This window comes from Diabrotica virgifera, chromosome 4 (assembly GCF_917563875.1).
Source record: "Diabrotica virgifera virgifera chromosome 4, PGI_DIABVI_V3a".
NCBI lineage: Eukaryota > Metazoa > Arthropoda > Insecta > Coleoptera > Chrysomelidae > Diabrotica > Diabrotica virgifera.
Genome location: NC_065446.1, coordinates 98,060,969 through 98,079,213, shown reverse-complemented (window position 1 = coordinate 98,079,213; position 18,245 = coordinate 98,060,969). Strand labels below are relative to the sequence as shown.

At 33.1% G+C, this 18,245-nt stretch overlaps 1 protein-coding gene across 2 annotated transcripts in view; it reads right to left on the bottom strand.

Moving 5' to 3' along the window:
- Nucleotides 1–18,245, bottom strand: part of LOC114326299 (leucine-rich repeats and immunoglobulin-like domains protein 2) — an 831,802-nt gene that overhangs the window by 10,892 nt on the left and 802,665 nt on the right. For both annotated transcript variants that reach the window (XM_028274612.2, XM_028274611.2), the window contains one exon: nucleotides 12,932–13,112. In XM_028274612.2, coding sequence (XP_028130413.1) covers nucleotides 12,932–13,112 — 181 coding nt within the window. The remainder of the gene's footprint in view (nucleotides 1–12,931; nucleotides 13,113–18,245) is intronic.

The following is an 18,245-nucleotide window of genomic DNA, read 5'->3' as shown; positions in this document are numbered from 1 at the left end:
GCAAATCGTAAACAATATTTTTGGGCCATTGCATATTTATTTTGATGATCGAATATATTTCTTTGTTCCCAATATTTTGTAAATATACTCAGCGCGTGGGCTGACCCCAATACTAGGGCCGCTAAGAAAGAGTATACATTAGAAACATTCCTTCGAGTCCATTCGAACAGTCAAGATGTGCTTTTAAATAAATTCATTCGAGTCATCTCATACAGTCAACATATATCATCATCAAATGATCATCAGTTCAACCATCAAACGAATCGGTCAGTAAAGCAGCGTCATTAAGTAGACATTTAAGGTCTCCCGGGTGGAGAGTGTAGTTAGAGAAATAAAGTATCATCTTTAATTTGATATTTCACTAAGGGCGATAGATCCTAGAGCTGAGCCGGAGGTTATACAGTAAGGTTAGAGTGCAGATCGGAGTATCAAGATTTTTCCAGACACAAGTAGGGCTACGACACAGTGATACCCTATCGTACGTTCTATTCAATATTACCCTAGAGAAAGCTATTAGAGAATCTGGAATAACAATAAAAGGAACCGTTTTTAACAGAATTCTACAAATACTAGCGTATACGGTCGACATCATAGCAAGAAGAAAGACTGACCTGATCCAATTTTCCCGGTATTGGGATCAGCAACAAAACCATAAGGTTTTTGCTAGTTGCAACGGAACTTAGATGTACTTTCGAACGAGTAATATATCTAGGCTCACATATTATCAAAGTAATATAGTAACTGCAGACATTCATAGACGTATACATATATCCAGACGGGTATACTACGTATTAAAGAAAAGAAAAAGAAAGAAAGGACGAAAATATTAATATACAGACATATTTATAAAGGTGTGCAGGGAAACGAATTATGGTGTAGGCGCTATAGATTTGACCTTTACCTGCTCTATAGTGAACCTAGTATTGGCAGGCCGATCAATATAAACAGGCTGCGGTAGCTAGGCCACCAATAGAAACACATTTATAACTAAAGACGAGATGGAAAAAGGAGAAGAGACAGATCAAGAGCACGATTTAAGGACCAGGTTCAAGATATGTAACTTACGAGTGTTGAGATAACTTACGAGAGTACAAAATTGGAAAACGAAGGCGAAGGACAGGCAGGAATGAAAGTTAATTCTAGAACAGACCAAAACACGGGCGCCCATATAAAAATTTTCAGGTGGGGGCCAGACGTGACGATGTTGCACATTATATTTTGTATACTTTGGATAACCATAATATATAGTTTACAGCACCTGAAAAGCTAGGGGGCGGCCACGGCCCCCCCTGCCCATGGGCATGGGCGCCCATGGACCAAAACCCAATAAGGATTGTAGAGTCAATTATGATGATGATCCAGTTCGGAAGCTGCAGAAGCCTTTATATAAACGCTTTTAATAAGTGAAAAAGAGTAATAAAGAGACTATATAATTAGAGCGATTAGTCGACATCAGCTTGTTCTTTGAAAGAAAATCTAGTGATATGTTTTGCTAAATACTACGGAATTTAAACTAGGGTTTTTCGGGTTTTTCTATAATTACTTGATAAAAAAATGCAAAATCTTTACAAGAGAAATATACACTCAAAAAAATTTAGTTCGTAATATTGATTAACAGTGATTATTGAATAGTATTTCGTTGTAACAACAATTTAGTTTGTTGTTTTTTTTACTTTTAGACATTGACGAATGCATTTGGTTATTGTCACAATGACTGAATAATAATTGTGAAAATAACTAGAGTACATTAATCAATAACACTTAATTTATTCAGCCAATAACTTAGTTTCGCATATTTAGTAAATAATGATAATTGTGGCAGCAGCAACTCACTTTATTGATTTCGTACATGACAACCAATTACCTTGGTTTATCGTGACAACGTACAGATTTCATTAAAACAATGTACAAATGTTGTTAATATAGAGTAATAATTACTATAATGATATTATGATTATTGTATAGATGTAAGCTGATTGTTGTGACAACGAATGCATTAATCAAGCTACTACTGCGTTAAATACCAACAATCAATGCGTCATTGTGACAATAATCGTAGTTGTTGAGACAATAAATGTTTTGCTTGACCATTTGCAATGTAACGGCTTTTCCTTATCGTGATACCCCTAGCTTCTCTGTGTTACCATTGTGTAAGAAAGAATTCTTTGTTAAACAATGCTGTTACCTCTAACGAAGTGCCGAATAATAATTTCATTTTGTTTCCAAGAGTAGTCCGTAGTAGAAGGAAGTTTCGTGTGTCTCTTTTCGTGCGAAAACTAATTAGTATTTTTGAAAATTTAAACGCAGAATAAAATATTACAGTATTATCGGGGGTCTGAAGTCCCTGAGAACTCCTATAATGATTATTTTAATAAGTCACAGGGGTGAAAAAGAGAAAATTTAGTATGATTTTTAATTTCAAATATACCTTGCAAGAGAAATTTTTGTTTATTCTAAGGGACTTTATGCCCTCAGTAATAACGTAATCTTTTATTCTGCGTAAAAATTTTTCAAAAGTACTTATTAGTTTTCTCAGGATTCCAAATAAAATAAATGCGTTTAAAAAGAATTCGACCGAAATTTTGCACCTGCGCTCTCAAAAAGGAATAAAGTGTTATACATTTTTGAAATCACTATTTCAAACGCTTTGAATGAGCTGTCACATGACGTACTTTCCCATTTAAAAAATCAAAGTTACGCCTGTCACCTGAAGAGGGATCGTGTAAAGATCGAAACATTGATGTTATAATATACTTTGATTATTTTAAAAATCGACCTGTCCGAGCGTTTTGCTTATGTGCTAAAAATAAATAAGTTAATAAGGGGGTGGGGGGAGTGTACCACTTATTCCAGTGCACTCTATAAGTGAAATCATATGAGAAATCACACAATGGAAAGTCCATTAGGTTAAGGACAAAAAAGTGGATTTAAAAAATTATTATTAATCAATTAATATCATACATTGGGCTAATGGGGCATCCTTCATTAAACTTAAAAAGTTTACGCCTAAGGATGCTTCGATGTTACGTGTTCTCTACTCTTCTTTATGGCTTGGAAGCGTGGACATTGAAACAAGTCCATTTGAATAAGTTGGCCACCTTTGAATTTTGGTGTTACAGAAGAATCCTACGAATATCTTGGATTCAAAGAATGTCGAACGTGGAAGTAACTAGAAGGATAGGAAATCAACCGGAAATAATACTAACTATCAAAAGACGAAAACTTGAGTACTTGGGACATGTGATGAGAGGGCAAAAATACTCATTATTACAACTTATTATGCAAGGCAAAATCCAAGGAAAGCGAAATGTATGAAGACGAAAAACATCCTGGCTTAAGAACTTACGGGAATGGTTCGAATGCAGTAGTGCAGAGCTATTTAGAGCGGCAGTCAACAGGGTCCGCATTGCCATGATGATTTCTGACCTTCGATAGAAGATGGAACTTAAAGAAGGAGATTGGGCTAATGCATTTAGTAATTATTAATATAAATTCGTTCATAGTAGGAATGAACGAAACTGATTGTAAGAATGAATAGAATTGCTTGTAAGAAAAACCGAATTTATTGTGGGAACGAACGGAATTAATTGTAACAGTAAACGGAAATAATTGTAGAAATAAACCAAATACGTTAGGAGAAATAACACTGTTATTGACACAACGAATATTCTTCGTCGGTCAATTAACGACTTTGTTGTTTCAATAAATAGTGTTCGTTGACTCAGTGAACAGAGTTCGTAATATCAATAAAGAGTATTCGTTGACTCAGTGAACAGAGTTCGTAATACCAATAAAGTGATATTATGGTATACATAATGAATGTTCATCCATTCAATAAACGTAATACATTGGCTCAACTAACGAAAATAATGAATTGATGAACATCGCTTTGTTGTTCCAATAAAACCAAGAATTGGACAAATTTTAAATATTGCGTTTGTTGTCTGAATTAACATTTTTATCGATATTACGTACCTCTTTCGTTGAGTGTAATTTTACAAAGTATACCTACTTCAAGTGCATTTTTAACTTTTCTATAAAAAACCTGTATAAATGCGGAGTTTTCAAATACTTAATCTTACTTTATTTGCAACTTCCAAGATAATCTTGTTTAGAATCAAGAAAACAAAAGACGTGGAAATATAAATTCAAAAGATTTTATACAAATAAGCCAGAGGCATTTTTTCTTTGAATCATGTTATAAAGTGTTTTACGTCAGACTAAATCATTCTTTATGGATATTTTTGAAACAAATTAACTTTGAATTTAGAGATTTAATTGTGACAAATTTGAACATAAAGGTTAAAACGTTTTTTAATATACTTACTCTGAATTATAATGGTCTTTTTTTCTTAACTGCTTTTAAGCTTTCTTTCAATTATTACCCCATTTAAAAAGTGTGACATTCGCTCTGTTACTCTCTTAGGGCCGGTTGTTCGAACGGTAATCAACAATGATCATTATCAAATAATTAATTACTGTCAATGTCAACTTTGTTTGGGTTGTTAAAAAGTCTGTGGAGTCTATAATCAATTAATATAACAATAATTATTAACATAATTAATAATAAATCTCATAATTGTAATTAATTATGTTTTCAGCAACCCAAACAAAGTTGATATTGACAGTTTTGGTGACAGTAATTAAATATTTGATAATGATCATTGTTGATTAGCGTTCGAACAACCGGCCCTTAGCGAAATAAACATCGGATCAAAAAACTGAAAAATACATATTCAATATTTTTCAAAAATCTACTCCACAATCCACGCCCCTGGAGGTAGGGTGGGATTAACTTTAAATTCTTAAATAGGATCCCCCATTTTTTATTGCAGGGTTGAATTCCTTGTGTAAAATGAGGTAATTTTTATTCGAGAAATTTTTTCGAATTACTGAGAGATGTCGCTATAATCGAAAAAAAAAAACGGTTTATCCCTATACCTTCTAGGAAAATAAGGGGACACTGTCTAATATCTCGAGAAATTAACTCTAAAAAACTGAAAAAAACGTGTCCAATATTTCTTAAAAACGTGTCAAATAACACCAAACACAGAAATATAACTCACGAACGGCATTTGGTCTGTTTCACATAGTTCGTTGATCTGCATCGCTGTCCAGGGTATTCGGATTATTCTCTATGCAACCACATCTCAAACGCCTCTAGGCGATTGATCACATCAGCCTTCAGAATACAGGTCTTGGTGCCATATAATAACACTGATCGAATATATAGCATTTGATCATTGTTTGACATAATTTTAGAAAAAAACTCATAGAGAAGTAAAAACTTCAAATTGTATTCTGGTATAAAATCGTTAATTAAAAACTGTCTAAAATGTCATCCAAACGGATTGCAAAACGTTTTCGTTATAATTCAGAACATCTTCAGTGCATTCTGCTGAGTAGTTTGAAACTAGCACACTATTTAAAGTGGTAACCCTATAATATATGGTTTACATATTATATATTAATAGAATATGGTGACTACAAGTCGATGTTGTTAGATTTGATATAATACATGCTCAAAGGACAACATGCTTCCCTGCTCGAAAATGCTAGGTACTTGCCAGTTCAATGGGCACAGACCAACCTGTTGAGCTGGCTAGTACCTAGCATTTTCGAGCAGGGAAGCATGTTGCTCTTTGAGCATGTATTATATCAAATCTAACAACATCGACTTGTGGGCACCATATTCTATTAATATACAGGGTGTCCCGAAAAGATTGGTCATAAATTATACCACATATTCTGAGGTCGAAAATAGGTTGATTGAACCTCACTTACCTATATACAATAGTGCACACAAAAAAAGTTACAGCCTTTTGAAGTTACAAAATGAAAATCGATTTTTTTTCATATATCGAAAACTCTTAGAGATTTTTTATTGAAAATGGACATGTGGAATTTTTATGGCAGCAACATTTAAAAAAAAAATTAAAGTTAAATTTGTGCACCCCATAAAAATTTTATGGGATTTTTGTTCCCTTAAACCCCCCAAACTTTTGTGTACGTTCCAAGTAAATTATTATTGTGGCACCATTAGTTAAACACAATGCTTCTAAAACTTTTTTGTCTCTTAGTACTTTTTTGATAAGCTAATATTTATCGAGATATTTTAAATATTTGTCGAATCCACCACATATTTGTATATGGTTAAGTATGATTATAGACACCTGTTAATAACCTGAAAATTTACTTATAACTTACGTATTTAGGTATATTTTGAAAAAGAGGCCACATCTCCATAAAAGGTGACTTACCAAAAAAAGACTAAGAGGCAAAAAAGTTTTAAAAACACTGTGTTTAACTAATGGTACTACAATAATAGTTTAATTGGAACATACACAAACATTTGGGGGTTTAAAGGAACAAAACCCCCATAAAATGTTTATGTAAATATATTAAAAAAGAAGCCGCATCTCGATAAAAAATGGCTTATCGAAAAAATACTAAGAGGTAAAAAAGTTTTAAAAACGTTTTGTTTAACTAATGGTACCACAATAATGGATTAATTGGAAGGTACACAAAAGTTTGGGGGGGTTTAAGGGAACAAAACCTCCATAAAATTCTATGGGATAGACAAATTTTACTATAATTTTGTTTTTAAGATGTACCTGCCATAAGAATGATACATGTCCATTTTCAATAAAAAATCTTTAATAGTTTTCGATATATTGAAAAAATCGATTTTCATTTTGTAACTTCAAAGGGCTTTAACTATTTTTATGAGTACATTTGTACTAAGGTAAGTTAGGTTCAACCGATCTATTTTTGACCCCAGAGTATGTGGTATAATTTATGACCAATCTTTTCGGGACACCCTGTAAAATATTATGTAAACCATATATTATGGGGTTACCACTTTAAATAATGCGCTAGTTTAAAACTACTCAGCAGAATGCACTGAAGATGTTCTGAATTAGAACGAAAACGTTTTGCAATCCGTTTGGATGACATTTTAGATAGTTTTTAATAAACGATTTTATACCAGAATACAATTTGAAGTTTTTACTTCTGTATGAGTTTTTTAGACTATGGTATACAGCCAACTATTGGGATTTTCCCATTGATTTTACATAATTTTAGGTTTAAGCTGTCTAGTTGATCTGTAATGAAAGCATTTTAAATATTTAAAGTGAGTAACTCTCCCAATGTTTTGTTGCTCTGTCTATAGGGACACATTGTCGTGAGGTTTGCGACTAAATATCATAAATTTTGTATTAAAAGTATTCATTTATAAACCCATTTCTCTCCCTTTCGTGTTTATGCAATCAAGTAACTTTTGACGACCCTGACGATTATTGCAGATAGTGGTAGAAATAGGTGGAAGATTTGTTTCATAAAAATGTAGGAAGACGAACAATAAATTAGTATGGCGATCTTACTACCATTTACAGCGTAATAAGCAATGTAATAAATTACATTTTAATGGACTACCCACTAACGTAAGAAATAAAGAACACAAGTATAAACAAATATATGTAATTAATGAATAACCTTGTTACTATAACTAAACTAAAATCTGGTCAAAGCTTTAGCGTAAAGTTCTTATATTTAAACTTCTGATTTAATGTCCAATTTACACTAGTCCGCGACACACCACACGAGAGCACTGTTACAGTTTAAATATCACTTAAGGCACATGAACCAAGGGTGTTTTCTTTAGTATTAATTAACTTGAATAATACGCGTTTGCGAAATGTCTAGCTTTTAAACTATAAGCTAGACAGATAAATAACTATACTAAATACGCGAGAGTTGAAAACTCTAAACAAGAAGCGTACAGATACGCTGGGTTTAAAAAACCAAAATAAGAAATAAAAAAATTAAAATAAAAAAATATAATCCGCGCCAGAGAAACATGACCATAATTCTTCTAGGTCTCATTTATCCGCCACACTACAGAACAGTCACCCAAGCCCTGCCGGTTTCAGGCAGGGGTTGGCCCACCTTCCTCCGTGTAGGAATCAGACTTCTCTGTATTTAGTCCTACCGTCTTTAGGCTAAAAAGTAGACCTTTAAATGACCCAATGTAACCTATTTGCTCATTGTAACCCTAGGATATTCTCAAAAAGATGGTTTTACACAGAATATAACAGACATTTTATAAAGACCATTATTCGGTTGAGAGCCAATCATGCTCTTACGCCATCTTACATGCATAGAATCGGCTTGGCAGATACTCCCAATTGTACTTGTGGCAAAATCGGAGATCTAACACATGTCATATTAGAATGTCATTTAAACATAAATAACATAAACGACCTTTATAAGGAATTAAAAGATTTAAAATGTTTTTTCCCAATAAACCTAAATACTTTAATATTTACAAATGATATGGAAATTCTTCATCTCATTTATTAACATGTTAAATTATGTAAATACAAGTTGTAAACGTAATATGTAATAAATAGGCATAATTTGTTAATGTGGTTTGAAAAATATAAAAAAAATATTAAAAAAAACACAAAATAAAATAATAACAACAAAAAAATAATAAACAAAAAAAAAGAAAAAAAGGAACAAAAATAAAAAAGAATAGAAAAAAAAAGAAGTAAAAAAAAGTGTTTCGCACAAATTAAAATATATATTAAAAAAAGCACAGTAAAATAATTAAAAAAAAAAACAAAATAAAAAAAGCTACACAATGTACCAATGTATCTATAAAAATAAAATTGTAGAATGTACTTATGCTATAAGAAATTTATGACTATGAATCTGCAATCAATCAGAAACAAGTCTGGCTAATTGGCTCCGCCAAAGCCACTTTTCAAAAAAAAAATGACCCAATGCTTCTGGTTACTTTTTTTCAGACAGCTCGGGATATCCCCATGCATCGCTTCCTAAGGAGCACGTCCAGGAATCTTCGGGTCGAAAGAGGGGGTGGTTTTAGTTGGTATGTGGCTGGTCATGGGGGGCATGCGGGACGCCTGGGCCATACTGTGGTCTGTGGTTGGTGCGCCCTAGCGTGTTCTCCTCTCCTGTCGGAGTCCAACAGTACTAGGGACTCTTTCCCTAATCTGCTAAGAGCGTTCCCCCTCAGTCCAAAAAAAATTACGCTGGGTTACAAGTGGATACTATGAAACTAATACGCGAGAGTTAAAACCTCCAACCAATCAGCATCCAACTACAATGGCTTACAATTCGATACTGACTACTTAAAATTATAATTGCAATGCCTAACCAAGCCCAAGGGGTTAGCAGGGGACAATTTCGAAACAGCGGGGGACAACCGTTGACGACACGCCTGTCTTACAGGGCACGTTGAAGAATCCGTTGCTAAATCAGCATTTAATTGGCACACGTCAGTCACACTAACAAATCCTAACCGTGATAGGATGGGTGAGTTGTCAGCGCATTGGTACACCTTTGCTAAGGTATAGTAATCCTAAAAAAATAGGCCCTCCGTCCCCCAAGTCTTGGTGTTGGGCGTAGGGCTAACAACCCTATCCTGGAAAAACGCTCAAACAACCTAGCAGTGGAGCTAATTGCTGACTCAATTGACAGGGAGTAAATTAGAACGTCTTGTTTCATATAATTTGGCCTAACATATTTTAAAGTACAGTAAAGTAAGTGCCAATTCCCTCTGCCACATCAACAATTTTAGTTCATAAAATTTCTGCTTCATATTCCTACTTTATAAATAGGCTCAGTGCCTGTTTTACTTCTGGTTTTAGCCTCAATTGGCATTGTTTGACCACCTTTTCCTCGGTCGTCCCAATGATCTTCTTCCATTTGGCGATTTGTCTCTTGCTATTCGTACTATTCTATTTTCTGTCATTCTTCTTATGTGTTGATTTCATTCTATCTTTCTTCTTTTGGTCCACATGTTTATTTCTTCTATACCACATCTCGCTCGTATTTCCTCACTTCTTACTCTGTCTCTTAGAATTTGGTTTGTTATTTTTCGTAAGACTTTCAGTTCTGCTGTTTCCAGCAGTCTTTGTGTTTTCGCCATATCTGCTCTTGTTTCCGCTGTGTACGTCATCATCGGTCTTGATGTACGTCATCATCATTGTTGCTTTATATATCCTGGTTTTCATTTCCATTGTGCGGTATTTGTTTCTCCAGATTGTGTTGTTGAGACATTCTGCTGCTCTGTTCGCCATGTTCACTTGTTTTTGTACTTCTTCTTCCACTTTTCCGTAGCTTGACAGTTTTACTCCCAAGTATTCGGTTTACATCACTTGTTCTATTATTTTGTTATTTACGACCAATTTACATCGTCTCGGTTCCGCTGATATTACTATCGATTTAGTTTTCTCTGTTGAGATCACCATGTTGTAATATGAGAGGCGCGTCTTCGAATTCTTTAATTAATCTTTGTAGGTCATCTTCATTTTCGGCTGTTATTATGGCGTCGTCGGCGTAGCAGATTATCTTTATTTCCTTTTCTCTCATTGTACAGTGTGAGTCACCACTAACGCGACGGAAGATTACAGCGAAATGGTGAAAGATTTGAAAAAAAATTTTAATTATTGGTTTGTAGGTTGATAAAATCTACATTTTAAAATTATTTTTAAATATACAGGGTGCCCCAATAAATGGCGGCGTATCAAAGTTATACTTTTTCTTATGGAACACCCTATATTTTATTGCATTTTTTAATTGTCTGTAAAAATAAGGTATAGTTTCATAAGGATTCCCTATACCTATGTACAGAGTGTTCTGAGTTATGGTGACTTTTCTTAAAATGTAAAGTTTTAAAAGAAGGCTTATTCTCAAGTTATTTAAGAAATTATAAAAAAAAATACTTTTACATCTAAATATTTAGATATCGTTTGAATATATTTCATGATTAATTGTTACACATTTATTTACAGGGTGTTCAAAATTTACAGTTTTATTATTGGATTATTCAATGTGTCATATGAAGCTTATTTTAAATGGAACACCATGTATATTAATAAATAATTATACTAAACAAATCTACTTCTTTCGAATGGTATATGCATGTCCTATACCTAGGTGTAAAAGTTTTTGCGTAATTTACAATTATTAAAATTCTTAAACTGTAAATCGATTTTAAAACAAAAGATGTAGTTAATTAATGGCATTGTATGACATTGTCATTTTATGACAGTACGGTCTGGTAAATATTTTATAATTAATGTATTCCATGATTGGTTATTACACATTTATTTACAGTGTGCTCAAAATTTACAGTTTCATTATTGGACTATTTAATGTGTCATATGATGCTTATTTTAAATAAAACACCATGTATGTTAATAAATTATTATACTAAACACAGGTTCCTCTTTCGAATGGTATAGGGATGTTTCATAACTAGGAGTCATAGTTTTTGCGTATTTTACAATTTTCTTAAACAGTAAATTGATTTTAAAAATAATATTTATGCACTCTCGATTTTTAAACTGTACGAAATAAATGTTTGTTTACTGTATCATAATGAAATGAAAATTATGTCTATTTACTAGACCATTATTATGAAAAGTAGGTAGATTGGTCTGTATTATACATACATTTAAAAAAATCAGGATCTTCTCCAAAGTTTAAAGTCCATAAACGATAAGTTAAATATTTATCATAATCCTGTTCGGTCTAATATTGGTGTAGTTGAGTTTTATACGGATAATACTATTAAGTATTCTAACAGTCGTTTGACTGATTTACCCGAAATTTTTTCTTTACTAGTATTTGGGTTTTCCGTAACAGAAAGCAGGACATCAAGTTCCTTAACGTGATCACAAATAACTGGTTTATTTTTATTTAACTTTCCGAAATTTCTCAAAAACGTCCTTTTTTGGGTGTCTTCTATCAGGATACCTACTTTTGCGCGTAAACTTTAGAAAGTAAGATACAATTTTGCAAACACTCCTTAATGCAATGTACCATATCTACTCTTTCGTAGATAACGTGGTTATTCATTTTTAGGAACAATTAAATTTGAATATCATACATGGATGTTTATATTTTTAATAATTACCAGACCATACTCTCTTAAAATGACGATGTCATACAATGAGATACATCTTTTGTTTTAAAATCGATTTACAGATTAAGAATTTAAATAATTGTAAATTACGCAAAAACTATTAGACCTAGGTATAGGACATCCATATACCATTCGAAAGAGGTGACTTCGTTTAATATAATTTATAATTAAAATACATGGTGTTCTATTTAAAATAAGCATCATATGACACATTGAATAATCCAATAATGAAACTGTAAATGTTGAACACCCTGTAAATAAATGTGTAATAATCAATCATGGAATACATTCAACCAGTATCCAACTATTTAGATGTAAAAGTATTTTTTTTTATAATTGCTTAAATAACTTGAGAATCAGCCTTCTTTTAAAACTTTACATTTTAAGAAATGTCAACATAACTCAGAACACTCTGTACATAGGTATAGGGAAGCCTTATGAAACTGTACCTTATTTTTTGCGGACAATTAAAAAATGCAATAAAATACAGGGTGTTCCATAAGAAAAAATATAACTTTGATACGCCGCCATTTATTGGGACACCCTGTATATTTCAAAATAATTTTAAAATGTAGATTTTATCAACTTACAAACCACTAATTAAATTTTTTTTCAAATCTTTTACCATTTCGCTGTAATCTTCCGTTGCGTTAGTGGTGACTCACCCTGTATATCCTCTTCTGTTTTAACTTTCTTTACGATTTCATCCATTATCAGATTCCGAATTCCGCCTGCATTACTCACTAGGTGGATCGAGTAGCTTGGCGAGTGATGTTACCGGTCCCAAGCCCGGATAAAGGAGGGGGGTTGTAGGGTTAGGTTAGCAGTCTCCCATATATAAAAAAATAAAAAAATCTCAAAGAACCGGTGAAGAGCTTCGGACTAGGATGGAAAAAAAATCCAATTTCTAAGAACCAAAAATCTGTTTCATCTTAGTTCTGAATTTTATCAAGTTATCAATAGATTACTTACTCATTTTTCTGCAAATTAAGGAAGGTTATCGAATCTCCATATCCCGAAAAAGCGTCTTCAGCGATATACGTGATGTTGTTAGATCTTAAGTCCAAATGACGCAAACGGTGCAGTTCTTTTAATGCATCAGTTGGAATTGTGTGGATGTTGTTATCACCTAGACGTAGATATTGGAGATTACCTGAAAATAACATAAAAATTGAATATGTGTATTTTATAATCCTTATTAGTTTTTAACCAAATACAGGGTGTTTCATTAATAATTGTCCATATAGTAACTGGAGAAACCTTAGCACAAAATACGAAGATTTAACCTAAAGCACTTAAATAAAATGTGGTCCCTTACTGAGTTACAGGGTGTCTTATCTAAAATTTTAAAAAAATTTTTGCTCAGCATTTTAAAACTATTCGACGTATCCTTTTCATACTTGGCAGGAAGTATAGGTACTGTACAAACTACTAAATTATGTTAAACAAACGTTTCTGGCCATTACCAGAGGCGTACGACGGGGGAAAGTGAATGGTTGACCCTTTCCAAATTCTACACCACTGGCGAAATTGCTATTTTAGTTTAATTTTTGGATTCTCCAATACTTTCTATGAAAATAATATACTCTTCATTCGTAACGATAAAGTCATTAGTGTTCGAAATCTTTGAAGTTAAAAATTAAACGACACGGTTATTTTGATAAGTGTATTGTGTCGCTTCATTTTTAATTTCAAATATCTCGAAAACTAATCATTTTATCATTACGAATGAATAGTATATTATTTACATAAAAATTATTTCAAAATCAAAAAATTACACTAAAATAACAATTTCGTCAGTGGCGTAGAATGGTTCAACCAGCCACTATCCCCTGTCATGCGACTCTGGTAGTAGCTAGAAACGTTTATTTATCTTAATTTAGTAGGGTGTACAGTACATACACTTTCTGCCAAGTATGATAAGGATACGCCAAATAGTTTTAAAGTACTGGGTACAAAGAATGTTTAAATCTTAATCATATAAATCATATGACAAATCAATCAAAATAACTGTGCCGTTTCATATTTAACTTCAAATATCTCGAAAACTCATGATTTTATCGTTACCAATAAAAAGTACATTATTTACGTAGAAAGTATTGGAGAATCTAAAAATGTAACTAAAATAGTAATTCCTCCAGTGGCGTCGAATTTGAGAAGGGTCAACCATTCACCATCCCCTGTCGTACGCCTCTGGTAGTACCTAGAAACGTTTGTTTATCATAATTTAGTAGGGTGTCTAGTAGTCGCACTTTTTGCCAAGTATGAAAAGGATACGTCGAATAGTTTTAAAATGCTGAGCAAAAATGATTTTTAAATTTTTAGATAAAACACCCTGTAACTCAGTAAGTAAACATTTTATTTAAGTGTTTTAGGTTAAATCTTCGTATTTTGTGCTAAGGTTTGTCCAGTTACTATATGGACAATTTTTAATGAAACACCCTGTATATTCAATAACGTATCGCCTTTAAATAACGAGACTGACATTGATATAGAAGAAGTACGCATGCACCAAACTTTAGTGAATGATGTATTATTCTTCTTATTGTAGTGCTGTCTCCTTCAGTATCCAATAGGGCTCTAAACAAAGATGTTTAATCAAGGCTGGTCCAGTCTCTGAAATTTCTAAGCCATGAAATCCGACGCCTAAGATGCCGGTATTCCATCAATTTTTCCCCGGATGAACAGTTGCGCGAGGTGGTACTTTTTGTTTCTCATTATGATGTGTCCCGGGTAACCAACTTTTTTAATTTTGATGATCTTCAGTAGCTCCCTATCTGTACCTATTCTCCTCAGGATATTTTCGTTGGTGATGTGTATTGTATTTTATGTATCTTTTTAACCTTGTATTAGAGAAATAAAAACAGAACTGCTATCGGTTCAAGGTATAATAGAATACGTGTCGTAATGGGGTAGTTACTCTGAGAAGAGGGTTGGTTGTTAGGAATACACTATTTGTTCATACTTTATTTATTGAACACTACTAAGTATCACAGTAACTAGTTGGTGGACGAAAGTCGATATTATAACTACCTTGATGGTTGAATGATGAATGCTGAATAATGAATGATCCCTTTCTTTACTTGTTACGTATCTATAATCAATCCCAATTGTTTATTATGATTGTTGACACGATTCGACCTAATGAAATAATTATATCAAAATAGCTGACTAAGGTGATCTTGAAACAAGTGCATTATATTGGGAAATTTGTGTCACCTAGTTATTTACAACAACAGGCAATGTTTGTTTTAAGATATTTAAAAATTAAATGAATATGAGTTGCTTTTATTTTGGAATGATAATATAAGTCCTGTACATCCCCTACCCTTACAAGAAAAATTTTCTGAGATATGTACCTTGTTTTCTCTGCCTTTCCGACAAAGAAGAAAATTTTTCTAAACAACGTCACCAACTCATTACTGTGTTAAAGATTTATCCAAATATATACAAATATAAAATACAAATATGATATATACAAATATACAACTTATTACCCTATAAAAAAAATTAGTCCTCAAACATCGTCTATTCTTACTTATTACTTCCTTATATCTCGCGAAATTCTACACTCAGAAATTGTAATGTATATTTTACCTTTTCCCTACTTAAAATAAAATTATAACTTTAATTCTTACATTTGAACTTACTTTTTAATTATACTTCTTTCACTTTTAAAATAATTATTTGATTTTCTGACCTTTTACATATTCTACAATTAAAAAATTTCTCCGTTTTCTTCCTCTTCTTCTTCATATTTCTTCATGATTTCTTTATCACTTACTTTATATATCATGTATCTTCCTTCCTATATTCGTATTATTTCATAATTCTTCATTTTCTAACCCCTACCTACTTGATAGACAACACCCATATACTAGCTATAACAAGAGCTCAAGCAAGAGAAAAGGAGAAGGAAGCAAGACAAACAACGGCTGAAAGTGAACTCGCACTACAGCCAGAAGCCACCAGACAGTAAGGAAGGTACTAAATAATTTAGAGGCGCATAGACTACCAATTTTGTCCTTTGGAGCAGAACTAATCTCACCAAGACTGAGCATTAGGGCCAAAAACAAAATAAAATGCAGCAAAAGCATAGCCACAGGATTTGATTGTTTCGATTTAAACCAAGCGTTGGCACAGCTTGATAAGCTGGCGGTAGAGAATGCAGTACGTAAAGTAAAGATATACGTAAATGATATTATTTTTAAATTGTGCACAATTGATGAATTTATTAAAGAAGGAAATAAAAAATTGAAGAATATAGAAATATACATATGTGAAGTACCAGAAACAATAGAAGATGACAAAGAAAAACACAGGCTAATAGAAGAATATCACAATCATCCGATGTTCGGAGGACACTTAAAGAAAAATAGACTAATAAAGAAGCTAAAAGCAAAGTTCCGATGGAAAAATTTGGAAAAAGACGTAAGAAAATACGTTAAACAATGCCACAAATGTCAAATTAACAAACCGAAAAGAACACATGTCGAAGAGTTCGTGATATCGGACACATCTTTCAAACCATGGGACATAGTATACATAGATACAATACGTCCATTCACTAGAAGTAATGAAGGTAATAGATACTGTATCACAATGTTGTGTGAACTGACAAAATACGCGGTCAGCATACCAGTGTGCAATAAAGAAGCAGAGACAATAGCAAGAGGAATCTTTGATCATTTCATACCAACATACGGACTCATGAAGCAAATAAGAACAGACCAAGGCACAGAGTATAAGAACGAAGTAATGCAGGAATTAACAAAGCTATTAAAAATAGAGCACAACTTTTCAACGGCATACCACCCACAGTCCATTGGAAGTTGCGAAAAACTACACAGAACGTTGAACGGGTACGTAAGAGCATTCATAGACGAAGACAGAGAAAATTGGGATGTGTGTTGCAGAATGTTCACATACTGCTACAATACAACCCCTAACGCGTATCATGGATACACACCGGTCCAACTACTATATGGCAGGAAGGTTAGCCTACCGGAAGACCTTACACAGGAGATTCAACCATGTTACAATATAGATGCCTACTACAATGAGTTACGATACAAACTACAAAGCGCACACGAGAGAGCCAGAACCTTCTTATTAAAACACAAAAGAGAGCGGCAAGAAAAGAATAAGCTCAAAGCAACACCTCAACACTTTAAAATAGGAGACCTAGTCCTGGTAAAAAGGGAAGAGAATGGTAAGTTTGATAGTCTTTATGTAGGTCCTTTCACAATAACCGAAGTAAATAACGTTAATTGTAAAATCAGAATAGAAAACAATAAAATCAAGGAAATACATAAGAATAGATTATATGCTTACAATCCGAAAACACAGTGAGTGACAAGTGTGATGAAACAATGTTGTTAAACGAACATTTTTATTTTTATTTATGTATTTACGTAGTTTTAGGAAGTTTGTATATAAAACAAAATTTTTTGTATTGATTACAACATAGTATGGGCTGGTAGCACCACTTGCAAAATTTTCTGCCCGTAGTCAGAAAATTCTTAGGAGGGAAAGGTGTACAAGAATTCATCTGCACTCATTAGATATCTTTTAAAAAACACCCTTTAATTATCTACGCTAATTTCTTTCGGTTATTTAAATGTCATCATAAACAATTCCAACCTTCTTTCGTTACATAAACATTATTGACCTAGATCGTGAGGTGTAAGTATACATACAGCCACTATAAACACTTTTCAGGGTCGACGCTGACTTTGCACTTTTCAATATATTTATACAACCAAAACATATAAGGGATTCCTCATTACATATTCCACATTCGTCATTCTATTATTAGATGTAAGATTATTCACATTAAAAGAGAGTGTCATCTACACTCCGCGGGGACGACGTTACGTAGGTTGTTACCAGCTTGTACTCATGCGAGTATAATAAAACAACTTGAACAGTGAAACGACTAGTAATCATTCCACCCCTCGGATAAGGGTTAACCACCCTTACCGGGAGAAGATAGCCCTAGTAATCCTGGACCATCATCAAGGTCCCAAGTTATTATTAGCTTACGCAGATAACATTGATTTCGTTGGAGACTCAATCCTATCCACAAAAGGCATTTTAAATAAGGTGGAAGTAGCAACAAGCGAAGTAGGGCTGAGGATTACTGAAGAAAAGACGAAATATATGTGTATAAATAGAACGACACGAAGAGACAGGATAGGACAAAATGTGACGGACAACAGCTTCAATTTCGAAAGAGTACAACGTTTTAAGTATCTGGGGGCCGTAATCACATGTGACAACGATG